Source organism: Ochotona princeps, chromosome 18 (assembly GCF_030435755.1).
Source record: "Ochotona princeps isolate mOchPri1 chromosome 18, mOchPri1.hap1, whole genome shotgun sequence".
NCBI classification, from domain to species: domain Eukaryota; kingdom Metazoa; phylum Chordata; class Mammalia; order Lagomorpha; family Ochotonidae; genus Ochotona; species Ochotona princeps.
In genome coordinates this window covers 44,276,513-44,294,603 of record NC_080849.1, presented here as the reverse complement: position 1 = coordinate 44,294,603, position 18,091 = coordinate 44,276,513, and the positions used below count along the sequence as shown (strand labels likewise).

Below are 18,091 nucleotides of genomic sequence, written 5' to 3'. Positions count from 1 at the left end.
TAATATTTAGCATTATGTGACAGTTTCATAGGCTCTGGGAATCCCCCCACCCCTCCCCCTCCCCTCCCCCCTGGTGGATTCCTCCACCTTGATGCAGCATTACAGTTCAAATTCAATCAAGATTCTTTCCTTGCAAACATATACTAATCATGGAGTCCAGCTACTTATTGTCCAGATGGGTTGAACAGTTTCTTGGGGAGACCATTTCTGGTCCGAAGTCAGAGCTGGTATAATATCATCACAGTCAATTAAGAGTCCCAATATAACATCAACAGCAATTTGCAATATTATGGAATTGACATGGTTTTGAGTAACCAGTATGTTAAAAAAAAAAAACAAAAACAAAAACAAAAAACAAGTCCTAACCACAGCCTATGATTAGCTCATTGACATCTCAATTTTACAGGACCGGACCGGCTGCTATATACCTTGAAAAGGCTATAGGGTACCATTCAGCTGTCTCGTGTCTATTTCATTTTAGTATTTAACTATTTGTTGTGTTGAAGTATAATTTTGTTGATCTTGGCAGATTTGGGGATAATCTAGACTGGCTTGTAACTCTAACAAGATATTTGTCAACATTTAAGGTGCAGAACATTTTGCGGGGGGAGGGTGTGCAGGAAAATCCTCAACACCATGGTGAGGAGTGACTAATCTTTGTGTCCCACCCAGCAAGGCATGAGCCAATCCACGCCAGCTCTTTCCTGTCAGATTTCAAGCTCTACTTTCTGTTGTTTGTCTATTTATTTTAGGTTTTTTTTTTTAAGTTTGTATGATTGTTTGTTTGCTGTGAGGGGTTTTTGAAGCGATCCCGATGGGTCACTGCGAGGGAGGGCGGGGGTCCAGAGGTGGAGCCAGGCTCGGACCAGAGAAAGCTCTCCTCCCTGGTCCCGAAGGACATTTATTGTTCTTCTGTGTCTGCGGACCCCTTAGGGCTTCTGGTTGTCTTTCCGAGGACGATGGTTTCTGCGCGGTAGTGTTTGGACTTCTTCCATCCCCTGCGGAAGCTCCGGTTGGGGGTGGGTGACCTCAGAGTACTCAGCCTCCGAGGGCATCCAATTCCCTGTGGCCTCCTTGGCAGTTGGGGTATAGTCCTTGTTGCTCGTATTAGTAGTTTGTGGTGAAGGTCTGGGAGTCTTCATGGTTGGGATCCAAGCTTCCTCCTTACCACCTGCTCCACTCTGGAGTGCCCCCCTGCTCCACGCACATGACCTCCTGTTAAGAGGTTGTCAGGATCGCACCCGATTCCCCCCTTATGCATTGGTATAATAGTTTTATTGTTGTTTAGTGCCGCTTTGAGTCTGTTGTCTATGAATTACCAGATTTGACCTTGATAGGCTATATTGTACTTTTTTTCTCACTCTTTTTATGGTCCTGAAAGATTTCCCTGCACTCCCTCCCCATTACCGGTTAACATAGCATATTGAGGGTATAGTAGGTTTTACAGTTTTACAATGTAGATCTTAAATATTCTGACATTAATTGTTGGTTTATAGATTATATCGCGTTATCTTATTGCATTGGATACAGGTTGTTAGAGATTGCACTAATATTACAATATACAGGTACTATCTTTCAAGTTGTCATCTTTTCATCTCAGATTAAGGCGAACATGTGGTATATAACCTTTTGGGATTGGTTCATTTCTCTTAGCATGATGGATTCCAGTCGGGCCCATTTGTCCACAAAGAACTGCATTTCGTTTTTTTTAATAGCTGAGTAGTATTCCATAGAGTAGATGAACCATAGCTTTCTTATCCAGTCTTCTATTGATGGGCATTTTGGCTGCTTCCAGGTTTTTGCGATTGTAGATTGTGCTGCTATGAACATAGGCGTGCATGTTGGTTTCTTGTGTAGGAGATGTTTTGGATATATCTCTAGGAGTGCTATTGCTGGGTCATATGGTATGCTGATTTTCAGTTGTTTGAGTATTCGCCAAACTGATTCCCATAGAGGCTGTACAAGTCTGCAGTCCCACCAGCAGTGGAGAAGGGTTCCCTTTTCCCCACAGCCTCGCCAGCAAGTGTTGGTGGTATTATGTATGCGTGCCATCCTTACTGGAGTTAGGTGGTACCTCATTGTTGTCTTGAACATGAATTTCTTAGAAGAAGACTTATTTACTTATTTCAAAGGCAGATTAATAGAGAAGGGGAGATAACAGAGAAAGAGAGACAGAAATCTCTGCTTTGCTGGGTCACTCTCCGGATGTTTCCAACAGCCAGGTCTGCGCCAGACTGAAGCCTGGAGTCAGGAACTCCATCGGAGTCTCCCACGTGGGTCACAGGGACCTGTCTACTTGGCCATCATCATCATCCACCGCCCCCGAGGTGCATCAACAGGAAGGTGGATTGGAAGTGGCACAGCTGGGACTAAAACTAGCTTTTCAACACAGTGGGCCACTTTTCACGTTGGTGACCTAACCCATTGGGCCACCGCATTGGTCTCAAAAATTGGTAAAATCTCACTTTGGGTAGAGGCAGAAACAAGCAAAGGATATAATCAGCCAAAGAAGAAGACTGAGAAGCAGCAGATATTTTTCGCTGTGGCATTAGGGAAGAGCCATTGAGTAATGCTTCTTAGAGTTGTGTGTGCTCGTTGTCTTCCATTTCCACTCCTAAGAATGTTTTCCAAGCAACACTTGCATAACTCTTCTAAAGATACATGGGTGATATTATCTGTAACACTATGTGCAATAGCAAAAAAGAATATATCACCATGATGTTGCTTAAATAGTCATTAAAGGAAATATTTATGCAGCCACCAAGGAACTGGCGTCTAGCTATACACTGACATAGCAAAAGACTCAGACAATAGCAGTGTTAATAAATGAAGCAAATCTCAGGAAAAGTATATATGATCCCACCTACATAATTTTAGTATTAATAATTATTTATAAATATCTACCTATTTCTAAATCACACTGGGCACATATGTACCAACAAACTAACCTCCAAGCTATAGGTAACTGCCTACGTTGCCTTGTACCTAGGGAAAGATTACACTATTGGAAGAAAGCAGCCAGTAGCTGGTAGGCATTCTGGGCCTGGTTCATGCCAAATTTGTGTTAACCACACTGGTATGCCAGCATAGTTACTTATTCTTTATTCTCCCTCGCCTCTGCCGGCCCTCCCCCCCCCCCTTTTTTTTTAAGATGTGTGGGGAAGGCAGGGAATGCCTTGCCCTGACAGCAACCTGGCCTCCAGGCAGTTGGGGGGAGAATTGCCTGGGGAAAGGGCTCTGGAGTGGGAGCATGTCAGGGGAGGAATGACTTCCAGAATCATATACAGACTGGGCCACTGCACTCACAGGTAGGCAGAGGAGCTGAGATGGAGAGGTCTTTAGAGGAGGGAAACCAGAAGGCATGTCTGGGTCAAGTCAAGGCAGTCGCCCACATGGGAGACCTGGGCTGGGCTAAATAGCATCACCTGCAGCCCAATGGCACACACAAAAGCTGGGGCTAGGGGAGCCTGCCTGGCTAGACCAGGCTGCGATACCCACCTACAAGGGTTGGAGCAGGGGGTGAACCATGTCAGGCTGGGCCACAGCACCCACCAGATAGTGAAAGAACTGGATCTGGGGGCAGATTCTATAAAGTATTTGTAGGCTCCCTTCTGTGGGACGGCAGCACCCAATGGTTTACCCAAACAGCTGAGCGTGGTAATGCGCTGAGTCTAGACTGGACCACAGAACTCACCTGACAGGAACCCATCTGGTACTGAAAAGGGCTGTGGCTGGGAGGAGGCTGGGCAGGGCCAGGCAATAGCACCCAATGGCACATGGAAAGGGAAGAGCTGAGGGCTGACATGCCAAGCAGGGCGCTATACCCACTGGCACATGTAGGATCCAGCACTGGGAGCAGGCATGGTAGGGAAACTTGGAGAACTCCTATACTAAGTGCAGTTTCCACTGGGGAGCACAGGATACATGATCTGACTTTGGACTGCATATATCAGGACTGGGGTTCCTCAGTTGCTAATGCCTGTGAAGTGGACAGCAGGCCCAGATGTACACGAGGGATCTGACAGGTAGCTCAGCCAGGCTAGCAGGGGATGTTGACTGCCACGTCAGAATTTGGAAGGTAGAACAGATTGGACCACCCCGCTGGCCAAGCTTTGCAATATGTTCCTGGGTCTGTGGATGCACTAAAGTATGCTTTGTTGACCAATAGACCTTGGAAAGATTTCCTCAACCCTAGAGCAATGAAACCAACAACATCTCAGAACTATCAAAACCACTCAGGTAACACCTTGAAACACTCTTCCCCATATCTGGATCTCTAAAGCATCATCAAATGACCATCCCGCATCCCTGCGTTGATAATGCAATTTGACAGCAAGGAGAAGCCCCCTTCTCTCCCCCCCCCCCCGGGACACAGGAGGAAACAAAAAGCATTTGTCCTATCCACCTTCCTTCAAATCTGACCCTCACCACCCTGATCAGAGGCCCACACGGGCATGCATTCCTTTCCACATGTAAACAGTATTAGGAGAAAATTTAAAAATTTAAAAGCAAACTGACAGCAATCTATAATATATATTATATTATTATTATATATTATATTATTTTATTTATTTAAAGATTTATTTATTTTTATTGGAAAGACAGATTATAGAGAAGAGAGACTGAGAGAAAGGTTTTCTTCCCATCTGCTTGTTCACTCCCCAAGTGGCCACAACGGCCGGAACTGAGCAGATCTGAAGCCAAGAGCTTCCTCTGGATCTCCTATGTGGGTGCAGAGGCCCAAGAAGTTGTACCATCTTCTACAATACTTTCCTGGGCGATAAGCACAGAGCTGGATGGAAAGTGAGACAGCCAGAACATGAACCAGTACTTATATGGGATCCTGGCGCTTCGAGGTGGAGGATTAACCTGTGGATCCACTGCATTGACCCCTATGTTCTAATTCCTTTCTTTCTTTTTTCTTTTTCTAGCTTATTTATTTATTTTTTTAATTTTTAATTTCAATTTTTATTTTTGATGATATTTACACAGTTGATCAGGGTGGGAAGGGTCAAGCACCAGGGAAAATGGGTGAGCCCATTTTTTCCCAATTTTTTTTTCTTCCTCCTGTATCTGCAGGCAGGGAGAAGATGAGAGTAAAAACCACACCCAACCTCCCAACTGCCTCAGTGCCCGGGGATGGGGAACAGACACCCAATGTCATCCCGGAGTCCCAAGTGTGGAGCATGCTCCAGGGGATCTGCTCAGGTGGTGTCCATAGTTCTGAAATGCCGATCCAAAGACAAGGTCCATTGGCTGTCATAATCCACCTTCGAATCTCCATTTGCCCAGATATTTGCTGTCATCGCTGGCTAAGATGGTTACCAATTTGTTCTTCCCTCCTTCCTCTGCTATGCTACCAGATGTCCTTTGCAGGCCCCAGTGGACTGCCATATGCTCCATGTGCATTTGGGTATGCTGTCCACTGCTCCCTCTTATCTCCCGAGGAGCCCAGTTCTGACACATGCACTCCATGGTCAGTCCACAGATCCTACAATTCTCCCGATGGTTGGAGTTTTGAGTCCAGCAATTCAGTTGAGGTGATCCCCAAAGAAATCTCATCTGAGATGATCCCAGATCTGACTTTTTGTGTCCTAGCCAGTATGGGGTCTCTGGCTTAGTCCATCACCCACATCAGCCTACATACACACTGGTAGTTGTAATTACTGGATCAGTTCTGTCTCTAGCCCCCTCTCTTATGCAAACCAATGGAGGCTGCGGCCCAGACCAACACACTCGGCCCTCACATACACCAACAGGAACTGCAGCCTAGTCGGAGTAACCACTAATAACCCCCACTAGGCCCACTCCCAGCCCTGGTTCCTGTGCTTGCCAGCATGTGCAGCATACTGGTCCAGTATGTCCCACATCCCATTCAGCTCTCCTACACATCAATGGGTGTTAGATCGTGGCTCAGCCGAACTAACCACATTGTCCAGCCCACACTCATGCTGGCAGTGCCACTGCCTGACTCGCCAGGCCTGCCCCCAGCCCTGGTCCTCATGCTCCTCAGTGGGAGTTGTAGCCCATCGGAGACGTACCGACAGTTTCCCTACTGGGCTCTGTATTTTAATTTCATGTAATTTACACTAATTGCTTTTGTTTTTAGAGACAAATACTGCACTAAATATAAAAGGATAAAAAAGCAGCAATGCTAAATCCCTAATAAACCGAATCTGAAAAATTTCACAATTTACTTCTTTTTTTTTTAAAGATTTATTTATTTTTATTACAAAGTCAGATATACAAAGAAGAGGAGAGACAGAGAGGAAGACCTTCGATCCAATGATTCACTCCCCAAGTGAGCACAACGGCCGGTGCTGCGCCCATCCGAAGCCAGGAACCAGGAACCTCTTCCGGGTCTCCCACGCTGGTGCAGTGTCCCAAGGCTTTGGGCCGTCCTCGACTGCTTTCCCAGGCCACAAGCAGGGAGCTGGATGGGAAGTGGAGCTGCCGGGATTAGAACGGCGCCCATATGGGATCCCAGGGTGTTCAAGGCGAGGACTTCAGCCGCTAAGCCACGCCGCCGGGCCCCACACTTTACTTCTAATTTGGCTTAAGGCTAACCTTTCATTTAGGCTGTTAGACATATGTGGATATCTTTTTCATATTAGTTTTAATATGTATATATAGTTTTGGAAATCATAATGTGATATTCAAAGTCAAATATTTAATATGGAGGGAAAATTAATGAATTCTATAGTTTGTCCTAAAAGGTTAGTATCTAAATCATCAGCATCAACAATTGAAATACATGAATTTTCTTTTTCTTTTTGTTTTTGTTTTTTGCTTTCTACAAATTCAAGCCTTCCAATAACACACTTCTGTGTGATGTTTCCCTCTAATACAGTGCTCACGAGAACTGTGTAAGTCAGTCTCTAGCGTCTATGGGGTCTGCTTTCACAGATTCAGCCAACCACAAAGGGAAAACGTATTTTTAATTTATTTCATAACGAATATTATAGACTCTTTTCTTGCCATTATTTGCTTAAAAATATATAGATTAACAAGTATTTATAGTTTGTATACCCCATTGTGTATTATAGTAATCATCAAGAATTGTTTTAAAGAATATAAAAGGATATGTGCATAGGTTATATGAAAATGCTATTTTGTTTCATGTAAGGGGCTTGAATATATACAGATTCTGCTATCTGTCAGTGGTCCTGAAACAGGTCCCTGTGGGTACTGAGAGATGAATAGAGATACAGATCTCTGGAGGAATACAGATGGATTAGCACCCTGAATTTTGAATAAAAACAGCATTTTACTAGAATCAGGAAAGAACACATTAACAAAGTAGTGGGGATTCTCACCAAACATGCAAACATTGAACATATAGGTTACAAATCACAAAGCATTCCAGCAATATAACATATTCCTGATGAACTATAACACTTGTCTTTCAAATGAGTTAACTGAAATGGAACAGCTCAATTTCTCTGATTTCTTTAGGTGGATGATGCTGACGAACCTGACAAAGCAGGGGAAAATAAGGCAGCCAGTAAGTTCCAGTCTGTGGGAGTACAAGTAGAAGAAGAGAAGTGGTGAGTCCATTGGTGTTTGTCTTATTTCATCTTGATGTTGGCAAGTATTTGTTCCAAATAGTACATCTACAAAATTGAATGCTACTTCCCACCAACTTCTGGAAGCACTGAAGTTTGAATCAATATGCATTGATTCCATTTTATGCATTTTGTACCAGATGCAATAACAGTGTAAATGCATCACATTCACATAGACACTGCATGTGCAATTCCTCTATTAAAGACCTCAATCATTTAGATTATAGACTTGTATGAGAAGAGAACATATTTCTATTTTTATTCCAAGCACATAATGCCTGATAGTTAGTATGTGTTCAGTGAATGATGAATGAATGAATGAGGAGAAATAAAGAAAATATTTCCTATCATTACCCTGAATCTCCGCTATCTTTAGATTGCTCTTTGAAATAAGCTTACTCTAAAGTTGTAGTAATCAATAGTGGAAATTTAGGATTTCACCAGATCAGGATCCAGGAGTTGGAAGGTACCTTGGAAATTTTTTGGCATTATAAGTGAGAATTTGATTGAGACAAAGTGTATTGAATTTCTTGAACTGTGGTTGGAATTATGTTTTATTGGGTACGGGTATTCCCACCTCCCAGCACTGTATTTTGCACATACTAAATGTTGACTGTATAAAGTTAAGCTGGAGTATGACAGGGCAGAGAGTTCTAGCGTATAAGTCAGAATGTTATCTCAATTTTGCCACTAATGTCTTGTGTATTAATTAGGAACAATCATTTGGATGTCATCCATTACCCATCCATTCTACTAATGGTTTGAAAACAGCTTTTCCACTCTGGAACGCAAGTTAAAATTTGCCATTGTGGTATGTTGGGAGGTTGGTCCCTTAAAAGGAATTACATTGTAAAAGAGGATTAATGCCTTTCTCACAGGGGTGGTTAGGGAAGGTTGTTACAGAGAAGCCAGCCCCTCGTGCTTAGCTGCCTTGCGTGAGCTATCTTCCTCTTTAGGGCTTTTCCATGTTATAATTAAGCCCCAACCCTTACCACAATCACAAACCTAACAGGTGTGTCTCGTTCATGAACTTCCCAGTCTTTAGAATCATGAGCCAAATAAACTTTAAGAAGTGGCCTAAGATACATTTGATAAATAACTATATAAACCTCCTATGTATAAAAGCTATGTATTTCATAGACAGAGTATCTGAAGTCATACATCAGTTCTGAAAATGGTCCTATTTTAGAATCTTCTGGTATTGATTTGAGAGTTGCTTTTAAATTCTATTTTAGTGACAATGAAAGAACCCATAGTAAGAAACACATTCCTCCACCCTTCATCAGCTTAACTTGCTTGTTTTTCTCAATGGTGTTGTGGTTCAGAGTACAAAATCTGGAACCAGATCACCTATATCCAAATCCTGGCCCCACCATTGACCAGATGGAGGGTTCTGAGTAAATCACTGCATCTTGAAAAGGGGCACAATTGGTAATCTTTAGTCCAATCTATAAGGAGTTTTGAAGTTGCCACTCTTTCTTAAAAACAAATAAAAGAATGAACAAACTGAAAAATCACCAGCCCTTTCCTGTGTCTGACAGAGTGGAGTCACAGAGCAAACTGTTCCCCTGACAATTAGAGACACAGATAACAGAGAAGCAGAGCTCACTGGAACAGAAGCCCATGGTCAGAAAACTTCAAGACCTGTGCCAGGGTGGGAAAACCTGAACTGTTAGTTGAGTCATTGAGGGAAGCTCCATGCGGACAACTCTGAGTTGAAAACTCAAGGCAGATCCTGCCATGCAAAGATCCCATGCTTTTGTGAGGTTTACTAAGAGCTCTGTCAGATCTTCACTGTGAATATTGGAGAAAAATTACCTTTGGCTCCCTGCAAGGGGGAGGGGAATGAACCACTGTGAAATATGCCAGGGCCTGGTGCAACAGAAACTGTGTTCCTAGGCTTTTGGCCTGCTGAAGATTCATCAGGCCTCATCTGCCTGGGGAAGGGAAATACTCCCTCTAGCCTTCTGGAGTTGAAGGTGGCGAGAGAAATTCCCACCTCAGGCCTCTATCACTGTTTTTAACAAAACATAATGGGGAGAAAAAAATCTAAATTAAAACTAAAAAACGCGGGCTTCATAGTGAGGGCACAGATCCACCAACGCATTGAGGGCTGATTAGAGTTCTATAGATTGTGTTTCTTCTCTCTACATCTGCCATTCATTACTAAAGGCCCATTTACCACAGTGTATCATGTCCTCTTGAAAAATTACAAGGCATAGGGCTCGGCAGCTTGGCCTAGTGGCTAAGGTCCTTGCCTTGATCCCATATGGCTGCTGGTTCTAATCCCGGCAGCTCCACTTCCTCTCTATCTCTCCTCCTCTCAGTGTATCTGACTTTGTAATAAAAATAAAATAAATCTTTAAAAAAAAAAAATTACAAGGCATACTATAAGGAAAAAGCACAGTTTAAAGAGATAGAAAAACATCAGAATCAGAGACGGGTGTGACAGGGGTGTTGAAGTTACCAAATCAAGAGTCTTTTAAACTATGATTAATATGCTAAGGAGCCTAAAGGAAGAAATTAGATATCATACAGATGGATCACACAAGCAGATAAATGAAAGTTTATTTCTTTTAAGATGTATTTATTTATTTGACAGGCAACACTAGGAGTAGGGGAGCCGACTTCCATCCACTGGTTCACTTTACAGGCCAATTCAAAGGCAGGAGGCAGAAACTCCACTCTGGTTTCCCTCATGGGTGGCAGGGACACCTCCTCAGGCACATTTACAGGAAGCTGGTTTGGGTGTGAACCAGCTAGGGACTCAAAGAACCTGCTTTCTGATACAGAATATCAGGGATACAGCATACTGTTGAACACATGGAGGAAAATAAAGTTTATGCTGAGTGAAATAAACCAAACTCAAAAGTCTGTGTATTATATGAGTCCAACTATGACATCACAGGAAAAACAAAACTAGGGACAAAGTAAAAGGAATCGTGGTTGCCGGTGGGTAGCTGGGGGGCAGGGACAAACATACAGTGACTGCACAGAGGAGTTCAGAGCTGTGGGTTGGCTCAGTGTCATGCAGTGGTAGAGTCATGCCATTATATAGTTGTCAAAAGCGTCCCCCACAAGGGAGTCCTGATACCATTCTGCTGGGGGATATGAGAGCAGGTGCTGTGCAGTGCGGGGAGGGGAGAGGGGGCATCAGAACTTGGTTTTGCAGTGAACCTTAAACCGTTCTAGAAAACGAAAGGAAGATTTGGTTTTTAACAGTGGCAGTAGGTAGATAATGATATTTACTTCAGTGTTGTCCTAGCATGTGCTATTAAATTTATGTAAAACTTTTTAGAATGTCGAACATGTAAGATTCTCTATGTGTTTCCTAGTTTATGAAGTACCGAAATAGAAACTTCTATGATTGAAGTTTTAAGAAAGCAATTGTACTATCTTTTCTTCAAACATGACACAAAGTCATATCAACTGTTTATTTGACTTCAAATATTTCCCTCACAATCAATCTCCTGGCAAATTAACACCCTGACACTGTCCAGCCACAGGAACGTTGAATTTTGCGTTATTTGGATCTACCCAATAGCAATCTCAGGGCTTCAAAGAAGCTACTTTTATCATGTTTTTAGAAAGTTGAGCATTGACTGATATGTAAGTTTTTAAATTTTATGATACAATTCCATAGGCAAGCTTGAATTGATTTATTGAAGTTTGTAATATAGTCAGTTCCTTGGGAAACTGAGAGATTGGAAATTATCCCCCAGAAAGTGCTGGCAGACCAATTGTAGTGTGTAAGTTGCCAAAGTGTCCTTTTCCTCAAGGGTCACTTTATAATGATTGTTTTTAACCCCTCCACAAGATCTCCATTGTCATGAAAAGGTTTTATCCTCATCCTCTCTCTTCAACTGTACTTCATTTTATAATGTGGTGGTAATTCAACCAGATAGGATCTTAAAAAGCAAAATTACACAGATGAAATTACTTAATGGCAGCTGTTTTTTTGGTTGTTTTAATTACCTAGTGATAAAGATGAGACTGCTGTTTTCACACTGAGTGGCCAGTAACAATGCATCCCTTCTTCCTTTCTCAAATAAACAAGGCTGAGAAAAGACAACAACCCAAAAAAAAGTGACGAAAGGAAAATAGAGCCAGAGAAAGAAAGAGATAATGCAAAGAGCTGAAGATTAAAAGACGATGAGAGAGGCCAAGAAACGTACTGCCTCTGATCATTTAGGAAGCCAAGCTAACTTGCAGCTGAGTCCACCTAACTGATTTGTGTATTAAAGGAACACACTTGTAAATGCAGGATATTCTTCAATGCTCCGACTCAGAACGGAAGGAAGATGGAGTCTAAGCAGGCATTACAAATCTCCCAGTGCATAGCCTCCTCGGTGTGCCTAACAGCCTAACGGCCATCTCCGCCCTCCCAGGTCGCCTCACCATGGGGGCTGGGCGACAACAAGGGCTGCCCGCAGGTCACTAGTGGCAATGCCGCGGCAGCAACAAACCGGAGAAGAAAGAAACGAGCCATTTTCATCAAGCATTAGCCACTTTTCCCACCTTCTCGTCTTAGCCAGTGGCAGTCATCTGCTGTAGGCTCCCCAGGGCCCACGTTTGCTGAGAGAAAGCACGGATGCTGAGAACACCCGGGCAAATTACGGCCACACCTCCCAAGACACACCTCTCCAGCAGGGCTCTCTTCCTGGGGTTGCCTGCAGCATCCTGGCCCCAGTCTCTCTCATCCTTGTGACCGCTCCCCAGGAATTCGTAGGCGGTCTTCTTGCCTTTCAAGCAGATAATTAGCAGATCTAGCAAACCAGTCCTTTCAGTTGACAAAGGTGAGGAAGCCAAGAGGCTCCCAGGGACCTCCCCTTTCCTTCCAGATAACAAGTGTACTTTTCACACGCCTTCAAATGAGGACTTCTTTGCTGAACCACACTGGTAGCTGTAGAGCTCTGTGATGGTGGACACAGAATATCATAGCATTTATTAGAAAAGGAGAATGCAAATTTCCTTAAGGAAAAATCTACAGCAGCATGTTCATGTGTCAGCCCTCCGGCAGGTTCTGGAGTAATTGACAAAAGCTAGGGGAGTGCATGCATCCTTTAAAATATACAAAAATTGCTTTCAAAGATCCAGCCTGGGAGCAGACGGTTGGCCTGTTGGCTAAAGGACTAACTGGAATGCTTCCTCCTGTACCTGGCTCTGAGTTTCGGCTGCCCTTGGCAGCAGCAGAGGAGGTGGCTCAAGAGGCCGCGTTCCCTGCCAACCACAGAGGGGGTCTGGATTGAGTTTCTGCTTTCTGACTTCGGCCTGGCCCAGCCTCTGCTGTTGCAGCATTTTGGGGGAGCAAATCTTTAAAAATTAATGAATAAATAATTATTGATTGATATATTTTAAAACTTGGAGTAACAGAGAAGGAAATTGAGCTGGTGATTCACTCCCCATGGGTGGCAGCTCTCAGCACGCGGTCAGGCTGAAGCCAGGAGTTTCGTTTGGATCTCCCACATGGGTGCAGGGGCTTGCGCCAGCCCTCAGTACTCTTCCCAAGCCCTCAGCAGGGAGCTGGAGCAGAAGCGGAGCAGCTGGCACAGCAAGCGGGGCCCATGTGGGATGCCAGCATTGAATGTAGTGGCTTTACCCACTTGTTACCACAACACAAGCCCACCAAATATATCTTTCAATTATATTTTCCACAAACTTTTTGAAGTACCTTAGTATATTACCTACTTCTTAAAAAAAAAATATTTTATCTTTATTGGAAAAGCAGATTACAGAGAAAAGGGAGACAGAAGAATTTTACACCCACTGGTGCACTTCTCAAGTGGCCACAACAGCCAGAGCTGAGCCGGTCCAGAGCCAGGAGCCACGTCTCCAACGTGGATGCAGGGTCCTAAGGCTTTGGGCCGTCCTCTGTTGCTTTTCTAGGCTCAAGCAGGGACCTGGATGGGAAGTGGCGCAGCCAGGACATGAACTGATGTCCATATTGGATGTTGGCTCTTGGAAGTGGAGGATTAACCAGTGGAGCCATCATGTTAGTCCCTATCTTCCTTCTTTGTTTCTTTGTTTCTTTGTTTCTTTCCTTCTTTCTTTCTTTCTTTCTTTCTTTCTTTTTTTACAATGATTACGTGTTACTGAAACATTCATTTTATTAGAAAAAGCAAGGTAGCATTTTTCTATTGTGAAACTGATAAGGGAATAAAATTAATATCTTCATGTCCAATTTGTTAATCATGAATTAATAAATGGGTACAAAATTTTTAATTGATACATAACAACTATAAATACTTGTGAGCTCCCATATGCTATTCTTTTTTTTAAGATTTATTTATTTTTCATTACAAAGTCAGATATACAGAGAGGAGGAGGGACAGAGAGGAAGATCTTCTGTCTGATGATTCACTCCCCAGTGAGCGCAACAGCCGGTGCTGCACCAATGTGAAGCCAGGAACCAGGAACCTCTTCCGGGTCTCCCATACGGATACAGGGTCCCAAAGCTTTGGGCCGTCCTCGACTGCTTTCCCAGGCCACAAGCAGGGAGCTGGATGGGAAGTGGAGCTGCCGGGATTAGAACCGGCGCCCATATGGGATCCCAGGGCGCATTCAAGCCGAGGACTTTAACCACCAGGCCACTGCACCAGGCCCCCCATGTGCTATTCTTATATTTATATATATATTCTGATATATATACACATATGTGTGTATACATACTTTATATAACAATAAAATCAGCATATCCAAGTTAATGAGCATGCTATTTATATGAAACATGTTGTCATAAATTATAAGATTGCATCAATTTTAATGACTGAATAATACTCTATTATATACAAACAGGTGTATTTTTGCCCACACTTTTCTCATGAACTTTTTTTTAATATAATCTTTACATAGTTGATTAGGGCACAGAGGGTCAAGGGTTACAGGAAAATGGGTAGAACCATTGTTTCCACATTGTCTCTCTCTCTCTCTCTGTTATTGTATCTGGAGTAAGGGAGGAGATAAAGGGAGAAGCCCCACCCAGCCTCCCATCCCAGGGTCTCTGACGTGGAGCATGCTCCGAGGGCAATTTGGGAGGCAGGCATTCCAACTGACTGTGGTCTAAACTAGCATACCCAATGCCCATCCTTGCTCAAACTTTAATTTAGGACTACGAGTAGGTACACAAAGGGACTTCAAAAGTTTATGTATAATGGAATTAAAAGGCAAGTTTATGGGCCAGTATTGTAACACAGTAGTTTAGGTTGCTGCCTGAAATGCTGCATCCCACATGAATGCCAGCTCAAGTCCCAGATGCTCCACTTCCAATCCAGCTGCCTGCCAATGCACCTGGGAAAGTAGCAGACGATGGTTCAAGAACTTGGATCCGGGTTACCCACATGGGACACCTGGATGGAATTCCAGGGCCCTGGGTTTTTCCTGGCTATTTGGGGAGTGAACGATCAGATAGTAGATATTCCCTCTGTGTGTATCTCTCTTAATCTGTCTCTGTCTTTCCTTCTTTCTCTGTTAACTGTGCTTGTCAAATAAATAAAATAAGACTAAGAAATAGGTTGATTTGGGCACAGAAAATTTGAAATTTGGGCACAGTTGTTTCATTATATGCATTTCCAGGGATTTTTCTGAAGACTCCCTAACAGAGTATTATAGTGGTTTTCATTTTCATGAGTTCATACTGTTACCCATATAATTTTTCTGGTCAGGTGCTTCTTGATATATTTTTAGATTGAGTTGTTCATTGTTAGGTTGTATGGCAAGACCTTTCTCAGATATGTGATTTGTAAATATTTTCTCCCGATCCATGGCTTACCTCTTGAGTCTCTTAATAGAGTTCATAGACCGAAATGAATAATTTTAATGAAGTCCCACTTCCCCTTCATGAATCATGTTTTCAGTGTCATAGCTTAGGAATCTTTTCAAAGTTACCAGGGATCTTTGCCCTGCCTTCTTTTCTTGAATTGTCTTAAGTTGTAGGTTTTATGGTTTGAGCTCCATTTTAAGCTCATTTTTTTGTATGGTGTGAAGGATTGATCAAAGGTTAATTTTTGCGTTTGGATATCCTTTTTGAAGAATCCATTAGCCGTTCAAGTATGGGTCTATTTCTGCATTTCTGCTCCATGTTCCCTTCCATGGATCTATTTTTTTTTTTACCTTCATGCCGATACCACTTTGTCTTGGCTATTATAGCTTTATTGTAGCTTGGATCGCCTTTCCAAAAAATGTTTAATTCATTGATTTACTTGAAGGTGGAGAAACTTGAAAGTCTTACTTGAAAGAAAAGAGAGAAAAGATATCTTCCAGCTGCTGGTTCACAACCCTATTGTCTGAGTAGTTGGGGCTTATGTTCTTATGACATGTTTTGAACAATGTAAAGCAAATTCTCTCCCATCATTATAATTGGAAGCATTAAGAGGAGATAGCGTTTTCAGAAGTGTGTATTTCTTGGTTCTTTATTGACAATGGCATCTGTCTTTAGTGACCATATAGAAAGAAACTACTGGCCACTGCCTGCTTTGTGGCACAGTGAGGTAAGCTGCCACTTGGGACCATGGACCCCATGACTTGAGTGCCCCGGCTCTGTTTTCAGTTCAGCTCCCCACTGAGGGTGGCAGAGGACAGGCCAAGGAGGTGGGCTCCTTCTACCACATGGCTCATCTGGATGGAATTCCTGATTTCATGGTCCTCCCACTCCTACCCGACCCCTTGCCACCAATAGTTTTCAAGAAAGAGAAGTCCCCAGTTTTAGAAAATTTTCATTAATGTATTTGAAAGAGTTAGAGAGAGAGAGGGAGAGACAGAGAGTGTGAAATCTTCCATCTGCTGCTTCACTCCCCAGGTGGCCACAATGGCCAGGGTCGGACCAGACTAAAACTGGGAGCCAGGAGCTTCATGCAGGTGCCCTGTGTGGGTAGCAGGTGCCCACACACCTGAGCCATCCTCTACTGTTTTTCACAGGTGATTTAGCAGGGAACTGAATATAAGTGGAGCAGCCAAGACCCGAACCAGTGCCCGTATAGGATGCTGGTGTCATGAGCAGCGGATTTGCCTACTGTGCTACAACATGAGCCCCTTAAGTGATTCTTTTTTTTTTTTTTTTTTTTTTTGATAATGTGTATGTAATTTAACACCTCCACCTGAATTTTTGTGAAAGACTTTTTTTTTTTTTTTTTAACTCTCGGGGATCTTCAGAGGTCATCCAAGCAAGAGTCAGGACTATTCACCTCTAAGTTCCTAAATTCAGGAACTTAGAGAAAAAAGCTTTTCCTAGGATATGTGGATGGTAAACCATTATGTGGCCACTTTCCCTCATCACACCCTCCTGTTGCAATTTGTTGTTGTTGTTGTTGTTGTTATTGCTGTTGTTGAAAATGGTGAGGCTGATAAGCAGTGAGGGTCTGGCAGCGGTGCAGTGTGTCCGGATGGGACCCACTCATAGACAGCGGCATCTATGGCCCGTGTTGCTGAGTTTTAATCAGGAACAAATGGGCGGTTTGAGGATTTGTATAAAACCTCCTGCTTTTTCTCACCTCCAGCTGGTGGAGCCACCTCCTACTCTCCTGGAGTAGCCTTACATATTCTGCATGCTGCTCAGACTTCCAGCACACACAACGCCAAAGGCAAGAAAAGGTTGCCATCAACATGAGCTTGTGACACCTGCCACTCCAGCAGACCTGAGACGCACAGCCGGAGTCCCCACGGTGGAAGAAAAGCACTACCAATCAGTCATGACAGCCACTCCTGGTTCCTGGAAACCAGGGCCTCAGCGAATAGGGATTTTTTTGGCGGGGGTGGGGGGTACTTTTCCCCCCAGATTTGTTTCTTTTTCTATAAGTAGCCCAACTCTGAATTTTTTAAATCTCCCTCATTTTTCCCACATCAAAACTCACAGCCTCTTTGGTGAGTGGGACAAACAGGGAATTTACCCTGTTTCCTGTAGCACGTGTCTCCTGCTGTACAGATCTCTTTGGGTGGCAAGTGGCATAAATACGTCAACACTTGGGTTTGTAGTGATGTGTTTCTTTTCGACTCACCAAGGTGTTATAACAGAAAGTCAAAATTATGACAGTTGGTTCAGGAACCACAGGGTTAGAAAACCTTTGGCAGCCAAAAATATCTCTCCTTGGCACACCAGAAGTTCTGAATCGATACCCTCCCCTCATAGTTTCCTTGGAGTACCACAGAGCTTAGTAACCACAAATCACCAATGCCACAACCTAGCCAAATAGTTCCTTACTGTGCACCTGACTGTTAAAGGTGTGGCATTTGTGCATTTCAGATTTCAAAGCCTGAAACTTGGCAAAATTCTGGATAGAATTCACGCATTCTCTCTCGCTCTCTCTCTCTCTCTCTCTTTCTCTTCTTATTTTCTCTCTTTCTTGCTTCCATCTTTCCTCCCTTCTCTCTCCTTTACCTGTTTTCCATGAGAGTCTGCAGACAAAAATCATCATGTGGTTTCCTAAGCCCGTGCCTTCCGTTTGTCCAGAAATAAGAACAACGGTTGGTGAAACCTCTGGTGCTTTGGTTTCGTCGAGTCGGTAGCAAGGACTGACCTGATGTCCTGGGCTGCC

At 43.3% G+C, this 18,091-nt stretch overlaps 1 protein-coding gene across 11 annotated transcripts in view; it reads left to right on the top strand.

Moving 5' to 3' along the window:
* DLGAP1 (DLG associated protein 1) overlaps positions 1 to 18,091 on the top strand; it is a 753,977-nt gene that overhangs the window by 697,599 nt on the left and 38,287 nt on the right. For all 11 annotated transcript variants that reach the window (XM_004579625.2, XM_058676808.1, XM_058676806.1 and 8 more), the window contains one exon: positions 7,456 to 7,547. In XM_004579625.2, the coding sequence (XP_004579682.1) occupies positions 7,456 to 7,547 (92 nt within the window). The remainder of the gene's footprint in view (positions 1 to 7,455; positions 7,548 to 18,091) is intronic.